Source organism: Cyanistes caeruleus, chromosome 2 (genome assembly GCF_971803275.1).
Source record: "Cyanistes caeruleus chromosome 2, bCyaCae1.hap1.1, whole genome shotgun sequence".
Taxonomy (NCBI): Eukaryota; Metazoa; Chordata; class Aves; order Passeriformes; family Paridae; genus Cyanistes; species Cyanistes caeruleus.
In genome coordinates this window covers 98,312,849-98,325,121 of record NC_141702.1, presented here as the reverse complement: position 1 = coordinate 98,325,121, position 12,273 = coordinate 98,312,849, and the positions used below count along the sequence as shown (strand labels likewise).

Genomic DNA, 12,273 nt, shown 5'->3' with positions numbered 1-12,273 from the left:
TATCAGCTGGCTGGTTGCAAGGTTAGGAAAGGTTTAGGAGTTCTATTTTCCAGTCATTTAATCTAAGCTCTAGACCACAAATAAGAAGTTAGCCTGGAATTCACAATCAACCTTGCAATAACAAAATTTTGTTTATACCTTGAGAAGCAGTGAACAGTACCAGTTTCACTTTATAAGGTGCTTATTGTTGCTAACCAGTAAAGAGTCTTTGCTTTTTAATAGCTCAGTGTTGTTTTAAGAGAATGAAGTTGCTCTTGGACTTTGATATGTAGAATGAATTAAATGACACGTAAATAAATATATATTAATTCTTTTTTATTAAAGTATCAAAACAAACTTGAGAATAGAAAATAAACTGCTTTTTAATGCATTTTTAGGTTCTCCTGAATAAAGTATACTTTGAGAAAACTCATGTAACATACCATTTCTGTGTAGCTGTTTAAACACTCTTTTCCTGGGCACAGTCAAGTGACCCTGAGTACCATCATTTCCAGAGCAGCACGCACACACACACATACACACACACACATATACAAAAGCAATACAGAGCAGCTATGACTGCACATGTAAAGAAATAAAAATAGATTATCTTCTGACAATAGTAGTGGTACCATATTAACATTTGGCATGCCGAGTAAATAAGATCAAGCAACAAAAGCATGACGCCTGCGTCACCGGTGATATGGTTAAAAGCAACCATACAAATCCCCTAAGGGAGACACATGAATTCTGTCATTACAGTCTCTGTGGTAACACTTTATAACCAATTATGAGACAAACAGCCTTGTCTGCTGGTATTGGAGAGGCAAAAAGCAAAGCCAAGGTGTACGATACCGGGGTGATGCCTTGGTTTTGTATTTCCACATTACAGGGGTCAAATAATGAACATTGTTTGACAAGTTTACTGTACACACTCCATGTATATCTATTGTCTGGTAAACAGCTGGCCCAATTACACATAGAACTTGCCCTTTAAGCCAGAGAAGTTGCCACAGAGGCTCCAAACTCTGCTTACAAGGCAGGAAAAAAATTCTCACTGAAGTCAATGGAACCTCCTTCCAGTATACAGAAAGATCATGGATTCTTAAGACAGAATTGGACCTAGAATGTCATCTCTGTGCTACATTTACTTTTCAGATACATGAAGTACATATCTTTAACATGTGATATAGGACATTACAATATATCCAGATCTCAGGAAATGGTACTAAGTAGTTCTGTTGCAGAATATAACAATCATATGGGGATCAGGTACAATATGTGATGGACTCATGCAAGACTTGCAGGGTAAGAAGCTCATGGCTGAGGTATCTTCAAGTTTAGCCTTTAGAACAAACACATAACTTCAACACTGCGGACTGGTGTAAAATATTATGCACTGTAAGCTCCACTTGTATTCTGCTTTGTTTAAATTGTGACATTGAACAGTCAGACACCACTGATGGAGATACAGAATTTTGGAAGGTACAATATCTGCACCCAATCATTCAAGACACTCAGTGCCTCATCTTCAAAAAAGATGAAGGATAAGTAATTATAATAGTGGTGTCTCAAATACAACTGGTGAAGTTTAGGAATATATAATATTAAACACCAAGAGATAAAAGTAAAAAGACAGCGCAACACTTGTGTTTTCAGTTTTATCTTGCTCGCAGTATTTATTAGCTCTACTCATTATGATATTAGTGATAAATAAGGATAATATTTTCTTTTACAAAAAAATTGTAAGGGTATATTTTATAGAAATAAACAATCTGAGAATTTCACAGAAACATTAGAATTTCAACACTCATAGCTCCAACTGTTTTGTCCAGCAGCTCTTCTACCAGTTCAAAAACATCCAAGGTTAGTATTTAATAAAAAATTAAACAATTATTCACTACATCAAAACTCTTGCCTCCTTTAGATTCTAAGTAACACTTTTGATCGGCTGTGGTTGCCAGTCAAATATAAAACAAAAGTAGCTACAATCATAGTTTTTCCCTCTGAGCCACCTGGCAAAAGGAAGTAATCCTGACCAGGATGGAAAAAGCTTTGTCAAACTCTTATGCCTGTAGGAGCTATCTGCATGAGCAGACCCACTGAAATCCATGGAACATCTTCTGTGACTGAGGGGTTATAGCACAAATTTAGGCTTGTAGGATTAGATCCTGGATGAATTTTAAAAACATTTATTTTTTTCAAGGAGTCTGGGATTCACTCCTGCAGTTCCTTACTTGAGCAAAACCTCTATCAATACCCCAGTACAGTTAGTTTCCTCTTTCCAATTCAGTGGGCTCAATTCATCAAGTCAATAAGTGACGGTACAAGCTGCTCTTCAGCAATTCAAGGAAAAACTGTAGTCCCCAAGGGGTAGTATCTGGGGTGATAGCTCATAAAATACAAGCTAGGCTACATAGATGTTTTGCAAGAAACATTTCTTTGTCACACTTACTAGACCCTTCAAATTCAGTCACTGAGATGAGTCACAGAAAAACCCCACATGAGCATTCTGGAAAAAAACGACAAAGCTCAGTTGGAACGACAGGGGGGTTTTTTTGTGTGTGTGTGTGTTAGGTTAGAATGCAACATTACACATCAGTACATTCTGCCAGAAACCATCCTCCTGGAAATTCAAAAATACTCAGTCTTCTTTCCCTACCAGCAACAAGGAAGAGTAGTGTCCATCCAGCACAGCTGTCTGTACCATGTGCATCGCTGGAAGTCATAGTGTTCTAGCACAAACCTCGTGAGTGCAGATACTGTATACTAGCAGAGAGCTAAAACTTCGGAAGCTGTTGTCTGTAGCTCCTAGGAACAGCAAGTATGACAGGTGCAAACCCTACATTTGAGGCAGAAGGCTCTTCGATTTGATTGAGACCAGATCTTCCAAGGGCAAGAATCGCTGTCAAGCCAAAATGATTCTTTCCACTTGTGAAAGCAATCTGCCCTTCCTAAAGGCTCTTGACTAATAGAATCCTACACATTATGCCAGACTCACCCATGGATTCTGGTAGCTGTTAAAAACATTATAAATATTTCCATGTTTGCCATATCACTTAACCTTGTAACGTGCCTTCTTTGATCTGTTGAATAAAAAGATTTCTTTCGTCTTCAGGTGTCCTTCCGTTCTGTGCACGCACTATACACGTGGGCCTGTGCAGATTTAGCATGTATATCAAATGCTGCTTCTCGTTCTTCAGCTCCTCGATCTGGGCTTTCAATTCCGCATTGATCGTTTCCAGCTTCTCTGATTCCTAGCACAAAGCACAGACACAAGTTTTACACTGAGAACTTCAAGTAGGAAGTCACTGCTTTTTTCCTATAGTTGTGGTCTTTTATTGGTGGGAAAGAGCATGGCTGGCAGGGAAAGGAATCACATGTACCTAGTGTGCTGTAGTGATGGAACTGTACATCCCCCAGTCAGTAATGGCCTGAGAACCAGACTGAGGGTTACCTCCTTTGGCCTCTAGAGAATGTAATGGAAGTTGAAAAGTGAAATTCAAACTTGTATTCAGTTATGGTGACAGATACCCAAAGCATTATTGCTATCTTCTGCAAAATTATTCTGAGCTTTTTGGGTCAAAAATTGACCCAAAATTATTGACACTGCTTCTTAACTCCCTGGAGCATCAGGTCACATATCTATAAACCCATGTTAAGCTAGCAAAGTACACACATAGCCTTTTTTCCCTGCCCCTAGAGAGAGGAATATACAGGTCTGTATACCTGATACAGGCCTGCTGCTACTGAAATAGAGTTTTGTATCACAGAACTGGAGGTGAAGATGTGACTGGGTTTCTGGGACATTCCACCTTCCACACCATTCTGTTCATAAAGAAGTCAGAAATTACTTGTAGATGCTTGCAGGCTCTCCACAGTAGGAAATAATATGAAACATGATTTTACTTCTTTTTGTGTTCACTGTACACATTCAAATTAACATTACCCCCATAGAAGAGATTGGTCACTGAAACAGTAATCTCTTTTCACTCCTACCATGCTTTCACTTTATGCCAGTTTCAACCAGGTTTAGTTTTAATATATGGCAGGTTTATTTTTCATAACTAATGTTTTTAAGATTTTACAGAGTTTTGGGTGACATCTTTCCGATTTCCTACATAACAATACCCTGTGCTATCTGTTTGGATCCTGGCAGGATGACAGATTAAGAACAATTCTAGGCAGTCACTTACTTTTTGCAAACATTCGGTTTTTTCCTTCTTTTTGTTTCGGCACTTTGCTGCAGCAATTTTATTCCTTTCCCTTCTTCTCTTTTTTCTTTCATCCTCTTCAGGAGAAAACTGTCCCACAAAAACAGATACATACAATCTGTAAGATGTTGTAAACAGGAGACCTGTATTTTGATAACTTCTCGATTTTTAAAATCAATGTGGAGAGGGCTGACAGTGTCTCACATCATGAGTTATATAAAAATACGATTCTGACCTTGTTTGCCACACAGTAGAAGGGTAGGAACTTCATTAGAATTGTCAATAAAAACCTGACTGGCACATTTAAAATCAGTGGTACTCAAAAAACTTATGGAATGTGTCCCCAGGCTCCCCCACCTCCATCTCTCCTCCATTTCCCAGGGAGAAAAAGGAGAAGGGGCACAGGGAACAGAGTGGAGGATGTGTCATGAGTGAGGCAGTGAGAAGTGAGTGAATTAAAGGCAGCACCAAAAAGGTCATATTAAAACACTTCCTTCTGTTTCCTGTGGAGGTTCAGACCAAGGTGTAGCTCTTTCCTTAAGAAAAGCTATTTCTCCACTTTCAAAGAGTAATGCTTTTCACGGACAGTATCATCTTTAAGTGAAAATATAGTGTGGACATAGCAGGTCCATGTCTTAACCCCCACAGGTTCTGCTGGACTGTCCTCAGGGAAACAGAACTTCAGCAGTGACTTTTTCCAGATTCAGCCACCACTGAACAGGGTAACCAGCACTTGTTCTAATCACTTTGTTATTAGAACATGTAAAACATTGTCTGTAGTCCATAACTGAAAGTAAAATATCCAACTATGAGAAATACTAGAGGGTTTGCATGAAGCACTCAACAGACAGGCAAGCAGCTGGCTTAAAAGGAAACAAGTATGGTACAGAGGGTTACCTATAGTTAATACAATTACTGGTCTTGTGGCACAACTTTGTTAGAGAGTTAATCCTTCACACGAAAATTCTGTTTAAAGAGCCCTACCTCTGTTTTTAGCATTGATGTTTCAACTGGCCTTTCAGAGACAGTCACTGTGTCCAAAGTGGAAGACATCCTGTGGAACTGACGCTTGTTCTGAATGGCAAATCTCAGTTCCTCCTTCACCAGGGGGGTTAAATTTGTGAAATCATCAAACCCCAGTGACCCTGCAGGGGACAAAGTGGGAACAATTGCGGAGGCGCTGACTTCTAATGCAGATACCTGGCCTGAGTGTTGGACCATCATTTTGCTGAAAGATAAAAAGAGATAATATTGATAGTGTTTCAACAACTTTAGAAAGGGAAATAATACCTCTTTGAGGTATATTTCATACTGTGAATAATACTGTAGTTCTCACACTGCTTCAGTCCCCATTCCTAGTCTACCCCAATCTCTCAACAGAGACAAGCAGTTAAGAATTCGGACACTCAAAAAACCTTCAACTTTATGTTAAGTCTAAGTTAGTATTTAAAAGTAAGAATAGTATTGACACATGACACAATTTCTAGGTCTTTCTGAAACATAATATTTAAAAAATTGTGTGCAAGTATGTATACTGCTAAATTTTAAACTGGTAGTGTGTGGCAAATGAGAATCAAGTGAATAGGAAGAGAAAGAAAATAAGAACAAAAATCAGAAAGCAAATTATTTAAAGCATAGAAGGAGAGTAAGAGTATCTTCATCTTCAGAGCTATATCACCACAAATTCCAGCTTCAAATGGACAGAGCAGACCTTGATCTCAGCTACACTTCTACAATGAGTTCTACTAGAAGCTGAAACTTGCTAACCACAACAGGATGTCACAAAATTATCACACTCAGTTTTACACACAGTTGTAGGTTTGGCTATAAACTCCTAAAAAATAGTTAATGGCAAGAGCTGGCACAAAGGCAAAAGTCTTTACATGCACTGTGTCTCCACAGCACAGGCTGAGTTGGAGGGATTGACTCTTGAAAAATGTGAAGCCGTTTGTTTCATTCCTTTGCTCTTGTAAAATTTGAAACTGTCCTTATGTGCCCTCCACGAGAGGTTTGAAATTCTTAAATATTTATGGCTGGATCTTCTGCTGACATAAAACAGTGCGATTGAAGAGTCTTTAGGGGAATTATGCAAATCTAAACCCATGGAGAAACCTGATTTCTAATAGATTTCTGAAGAAAACAAACCTATCCAACAGTGTTCTCTAGTTTTCTCTTTTTAGTCATTCTTCTTATCTTTTTTTTAATCCAGTTTTGGAGGGAGAGAGGCCCTATGTGCTTTGTGAAAACTGGTGGCCCCACTGAGAGAGAAAGGGGCAAAACTCAGCAGTCAGTCATCCAAACACAGTGGACTAGGTGATGCACACATCCCTGCAAGTCACAGCCCATCTCTCACCCAGCAGAGGTGAGATAAGAGGTCTGGAAGAAAACTGAGCACCTTTTGTGTGTGATCCAAGGGACAAAAGGCGCAAATCCACAGGAAAACAGATTGCAATACTTCCCTTGTTCATAAAGTGACTCGTGTTAAATTGGATTTTACTATGTTGGTTTTCCAGCTATCTTTGGTGTGTAGATTTTTGTTGTTGTTGTTTCGGGTTTCTTTTTAATAACTGTATGGATAATTGCAGTATGTGTTATCTGCTCTGGATTAGACCCACAATAATTACAGAAAAGTCAGTTGTAATTATTTTAGTGCAGGTAAGCAAACAGTTGCCTCGGGGTAGCAGCATGGGTAAGCTAAATTTCCATGTGGTCAACCCAGAACTGCACTGCTCCCTGTACGTTACTTCTGGAACCCAGCAAGAAATGTTTGGGGTCATGTGCCTGGACAAGAAGACAGAATTTGCTCACAGATATCTAAAAATACACTGTAAATCCACACTGGTACAAATGAGAATAGAACCTGGTTCACTGCTTAGTGAGGTGAACAGAAAAATCAGAGGGTGAATTGCTGCTGCAAAATATTAGGTCCGACTGCAGTCTTCCTCACCTCTTCCTCACCCAGTCACCACAGAAGAGCTGAACATTTCCCAGAGTCTCAGGGTGAAATCCTGACTCCAGTGAAATCAAAAGGACTTTTTCTGTTGACCTCAATGGGGCCAGGATTTCACCCATAGTTATTCAAGATGGGGAAATTATTTGGAACAATTTGTTATTCAGAAAGACCTTGGGAAATTTATGTAATTCTCTTCAGAAAGCCCCTGCTCATGAGTCACATTTAAAGTACTGATACAGTTTAATCCTATAATCTCAGAAAGCTAGCAGTTACTCTTTTCCAGCAAGTCAGAAATGGCCCTATTAATTTCCAGCTGAAGTCCTCCCAGTATTATTTACCATTTACCAACATTCAACCATTTGACTAATTTAAACAGGCTAATTCCAGATGACACTGAACCCCTCGCTGCCAGCAGAAATTTTAGTTATTTTCACTGACTCAGTCTCCTTGAATGCTGGTGATGCCTTCATTCAACAAAGTTAATTCTGTATAACTCAATCCAACCAGGATTCCTAAAGTAACAATAAAACTGTTTTTCCAGCCTCTAAAATAATTAGTTGGGCTAATAATTTTCAAGCTCTGCTGGTTTACTGAATAATTTCTCAGTTTAGGCAAACTTTTAATTAAGGTCAGCAGCAGCACCCGAGGAAAACAAGAATGTGCCTGAGAATTTGTGTCAATTGTGGATTTATAATTGGCTATTTGTGGTTTTGTACCACAAAGACCAACAAAACCCTACTATAATGGCTTCATGTCCTCTCACCCACCTGTCACAAGTGTGGAAAAGAGGAATGGTCAGATGTCCAGAGCAGGAGAAAGTGTCCTTGACCACAGGAACTTGCTGCTCTCCTGCCTGACCAGCTCACTGCCCCCCCAGTCATCCTGAAATGCACCTCTAATTGCTCCAACACTTTTGGGGAGGGAAGGCCTACCCGAGGGCTGAGGCTTCTGTAAGAATTTCTGCTGTGAGCTGAGTCCTGTTTTGCAGAGCTGTTTGCCACTGGTTTGCTTTCCTGCAGCTCTTGCCTGGGGCTCCTGAAGACTGCCTGGTAGGGCAGCTTCCAGTCTGCTCTGGGATTGTTTGGAGCCAGCACCATACAAATGACAGAAATAATCACCCCTATGCCAGAGCTCCTCAGTAAGCTCAATATGCTCCCTTTCCACAGCAACAAGGTACGTGCTTTGCAGTTTCTGAGGAACAAGTCTGTTTTTAGAAATGTTTTACAAATAGGAAAATTAGGTTTTACCACTTTAAAAAAAAATGCAACAAGTTGCCCTTCCTTGTCCTGATTTTTGTACAAATTGCCCCTCTGTCTATAAGCCATGCAGAGCACTATCTCATTTCCTCTGGGTTTGCAGAGGCTGGGGAAACTGTAGGAATAAGAGTATCAAGCCTTAGAGCGTGATTCCATCGTGGCTCTTCTGATCCAATCTCTGTTTACTTTGCTAGACCACGCACATGCTCTGGAGTTAGTGCCGCTGGAGGTGCTGAACGCTTCTCAGCCCTGCTCTGTTACTGGCACAGCTTGTTCCGGGCTGAGTTAATGCTTCATTACTTGAGCCTCACTTTTGGAATTCTCAACAGTTTCACTATTCATGGTACCCTCCCAATTCAGGTGGCTTCAAACAACTCCTTCTTTCTCCCCCTGCTTTTTGTTTGTTGTTTTGCAGATGATTCTTTTCATCCACAATGAGCTTTCACATCTCATCAGCCAAGGTTTTTAAAATCGGAACATGCTGCCTAGCTGTGCACTTCCATTATTTAAGGGTATTCTCGTTTAGTTTGAGTATTGGAAGTGACTACTTTCAGTTTTTTGTTGCTTAACAGCGGACGGCTGACTGTGCTTCTTGGTTTTATTTCTTCATACGAATTCCTTTTCCTCTGATGCTGATGCTGATGCAATAAACCCTGATAACCGCTGAGGTTAATCTTAACAGCATTAAGAGCAATTACAGTTCACAACCTCTGTGCACGCTAGTTGACCTTAAGCTTTCTGACATCCCACATCGCTCTAGAACCATTTTCTGCTGCCTTCCAGCTTCTCAAGCGCTGTTAGTAGGAGGAAAATCGATTTCCAACAGGAAACTCGTTCTCTGAAAGAAGTTGCCTGTTGTGTCACGCCTGATTTGCTTGGGCAACAGTTTAGCAACCGATCTACTTCGCATCGAGACAGCGAGAGAAAGGAAAGTGAATATCCCTGGCTGTCACGAGAAGTTTCCCCTCGCTTTATGGCAATATCGGAGATAACTCTACTCGCAGCGGTGTGGGTTTGTCACGGCCTGGGCTGTCCCGCCACAGCTCCGCCGTGTCCCTGTCCCCGGGTGCCGCCGCCGGCTGTCCCCAGCGCCGGGCGCGGCCGCTCCGCTCGGGCATCCCGCGGCTCCCGGGTGCCGCTGCCGTGCCCTCCGCGGCGCTGCCGGCCCGGGGACAGCCGGGGCTGCCCGGGCTCCCCCCGCCGCTCACATCTGGCGGCAGCCCGGCCACGGCGTTCCCCCAGATGGGAGCTCCGGCACGGAGCCGGCGCCGCCGGGCGGGCGAGTGGCTCCGGCGGAGCTCGGGGCTCTCACAGCTCTCCCGGCTCTCCCGGCTCTCCCGGCTCTCCCGGCTCTCCCGGCTCTCCCGGCCGGCGGCGGCACCGCCGCTCCCGACTTCGCTCGGGGCGGCGAAACTTCTGCCGGCGGCGTGCCGCGGGTCCCCCGGCGGGCATCCATCCCTCCGCGGCGGGACAGCTTCCCCGGAGCTCAGCCCCATGTCCCGGCCGCTCCTCTCCCGCTCCCACCTACCTTCCTCCCGCCGCCGCCGCTCTCCGGGCAGGAGGGAAGGGGCTCCGCAGCCCCGCCGCGCTGCCGCCCGCGCTGCTCCGCCGCCTCCTGCGGGAGAGCAGCTCCCTCGGCTCCCCGCTCCTCTGCCGCTCGCCTGGGTTGCATCACCCCCCTTTTATAGCCGAGCGGGCAGCGCTGGTATTTACTCTGGCGGCGAGTCCCTGGCTGATGTCATGCTATTAATAGCCTCTCCGAAAGAGAGGGAGGAGGGAAGCGGGCCCGTGGCGGTGATGCAAGGCTTCCCCGCCGGCACGGCACGGCACGGCTCGGCTCGGCTCGGCGGAGCACGGCACGGAGCGACACCGCCGCGCCGAGCCGAGCAGCATCCCTCCGCACCCCCCAGAGACCCCTTCTCCTTCCCGCTTCACCACTCTCCTTTATATTCATCCATCTGTTTATTTATTTATTTATGTGAAGACTTCGAGAGTTTCTTTCTCCGGGCCATTTTGCTTCTGACAATAAATCAAAATGCCTCTCACGAAGGGGGAAAAAAAAATAAAAATAAAAGTGGCAATTGTGTATATTTTCGAAAGGACTGAGAAGTGTGATCGTTCTCTAGAGGAAAAAAAAATGCTTTATGTCGTCGTCCCTCCCCACCCCGGCCCTACCATCCTCCCCCTTCCTCCCCCCACTACTTTCAATGACAGCTAAAAGTTCATTTCACATAAAGGAGAAGGCTTCGTTTTTTATTCTGAGGAGGAAAGACCCGTTTAATGAAATTACAGAAAGCTAAAAATAACACTGTTTGGGGCTTTTGGAGTTTTTTTGTTTGTTTTGGATTTTTGGGTTTTTTTTTGTTAGGGTACTTTTTAAAACATTTCTTAAAACACAGCAGCATGCTATTTCCTTATGATCTCATGAAAAAATAGGGAGTTCCTACAGAAGAGAGAGGGAAATACGGTTGTGGCTGTGGTAAAGGGGTTTTTGTCTAGTTCTTTTTTTTTTTCCCCCTCTGGTTTGTTAACAGACAGAAATTACCTTCTAACAGCTTTCAAAGTGTTAGAAGATAAGATGTTAAAAAAAACCCCAACAAAACACCAAGAAAATGTTTACCTGGGGGAGGCACAGAAAGTTTACAAAGACAGATGTGTGGGATTATCCAGTACAATAATATTTCATATATAATACATACTTATTATTATGGCTCATAAACATGTTATTGAGCCAGTCTTCAAGTCTCTGTACTTGGCATGGAAAGACCAGGACATTTCATGCTTGAGAATATTGTAACTAAACCAATATAATATGTATGCCTTCATATATAGAATATATATCCTAATCAAGTGCTCCAAATAGTTGATTAATTTTATAATGTCCAGTATGTCAGTTTTGATAATAGGTTGTATGTCTCAAGTGTATATTCTGGGATACTTTAATTACTTGGAGCATTTTGTCAAGGATACAGATTTCTAATAGCAGTTTGAAACTACTCTCTCTGATACCCTCTGTATCTCCCTTCTGTGTGCATGTGGTTGTCTGGATGTATATGTGTGTATAGATATAGATATAGATATAGATATAGATATAGATATAGATATAGATATAGATATAGATATAGATATAGATATAGATATAGATATAGATATAGATATAGATATAGATATAGATATAGATATAGATAAAGATATAGATAAAGATATAGATAAAGATATAGATATAGATAGTATTTTCCACACAGACAGGAGTAATAAACTTTTAGCTTTTTTAATGTCCAAGTAATTGCTTGTAATTTTGAAATTAACACTCCTATTTTGCATTTAGTTGCCTGCTCTTGAAAGAAAAATACTGATCTGGTGGGAAAGGAAGGAGTCTAGAGTAGTGACGTTGGCTTCCCTCCTGTGGAAGGTGCAGTCGCACCCTGTTCTCTGCAAACAAAGAAGTGCACTTTGTGAGGGCAGGAGTGAACTCCTCTGACCTACCTGGCAGCTCTCCATTTACAGCTCCTGTGAGCTGCAAGCTTTTCTTTTTCACCCCTTGATAGATAGATCATTCTTAGCTCTATCAAAACATAGTTATTGCTGCATTTTTATTAATCTAGGTAAATTAATGTCAAGTGTAATGCCAGGCAAAAACCTTGCTCTTCTGAAGCAAAGCTTTTTATTTCACCTTGGTGCAGCCCAAGAAGTTCTTTTTACTTCAGAGGCACAATTTTATAATTCATGCTGTGCTCAAGGACAGCTGGCACTGTTTTTTTCAAGGGTAGAAGAAAAAAAAAAATACTCTCAAGCAGAAGCCAAATGTGGAAAATTTCTTCCCAAAAGATAGTTGGTTGGAAAATTTTAAGCACTGTGGAAATGTGTTAGC

General features: G+C 42.0%; 1 protein-coding gene across 1 annotated transcript; it reads right to left on the bottom strand.

The window, feature by feature from the left end:
* Nucleotides 1-300: 300 nt before the first annotated feature.
* Nucleotides 301-10,124, bottom strand: ATF3 (activating transcription factor 3). Its single transcript, XM_086878595.1, has 4 exons — nucleotides 9,931-10,124; nucleotides 5,178-5,421; nucleotides 4,176-4,283; nucleotides 301-3,236 (listed from the first exon to the last, which is right to left on the bottom strand). The coding sequence occupies exons 2-4, from the start codon at nucleotides 5,415-5,417 to the stop codon at nucleotides 3,039-3,041; spliced, it is 546 nt and encodes a 181-aa protein (XP_086734721.1). The 5' UTR covers nucleotides 5,418-5,421; nucleotides 9,931-10,124; the 3' UTR covers nucleotides 301-3,038.
* Nucleotides 10,125-12,273: the final 2,149 nt, after the last annotated feature.

What these genes read in the sequence shown, in the direction of transcription:
- ATF3 (XM_086878595.1), bottom strand. Translation starts at nt 5,417, where the DNA reads ATGATGGTCCAACACTCAGGCCAGGTATCTGCATTAGAAGTCAGCGCC. An exon ending in CATCAATGCTAAAAACAGAG is followed by an intron (nt 4,284 to 5,177) that starts GTAGGGCTCTTT and finishes TTTGTGGGACAG; the next exon opens with TTTTCTCCTGAAGAGGATGA. An exon ending in AAACCGAATGTTTGCAAAAA is followed by an intron (nt 3,237 to 4,175) that starts GTAAGTGACTGC and finishes GCTTTGTGCTAG; the next exon opens with GAATCAGAGAAGCTGGAAAC.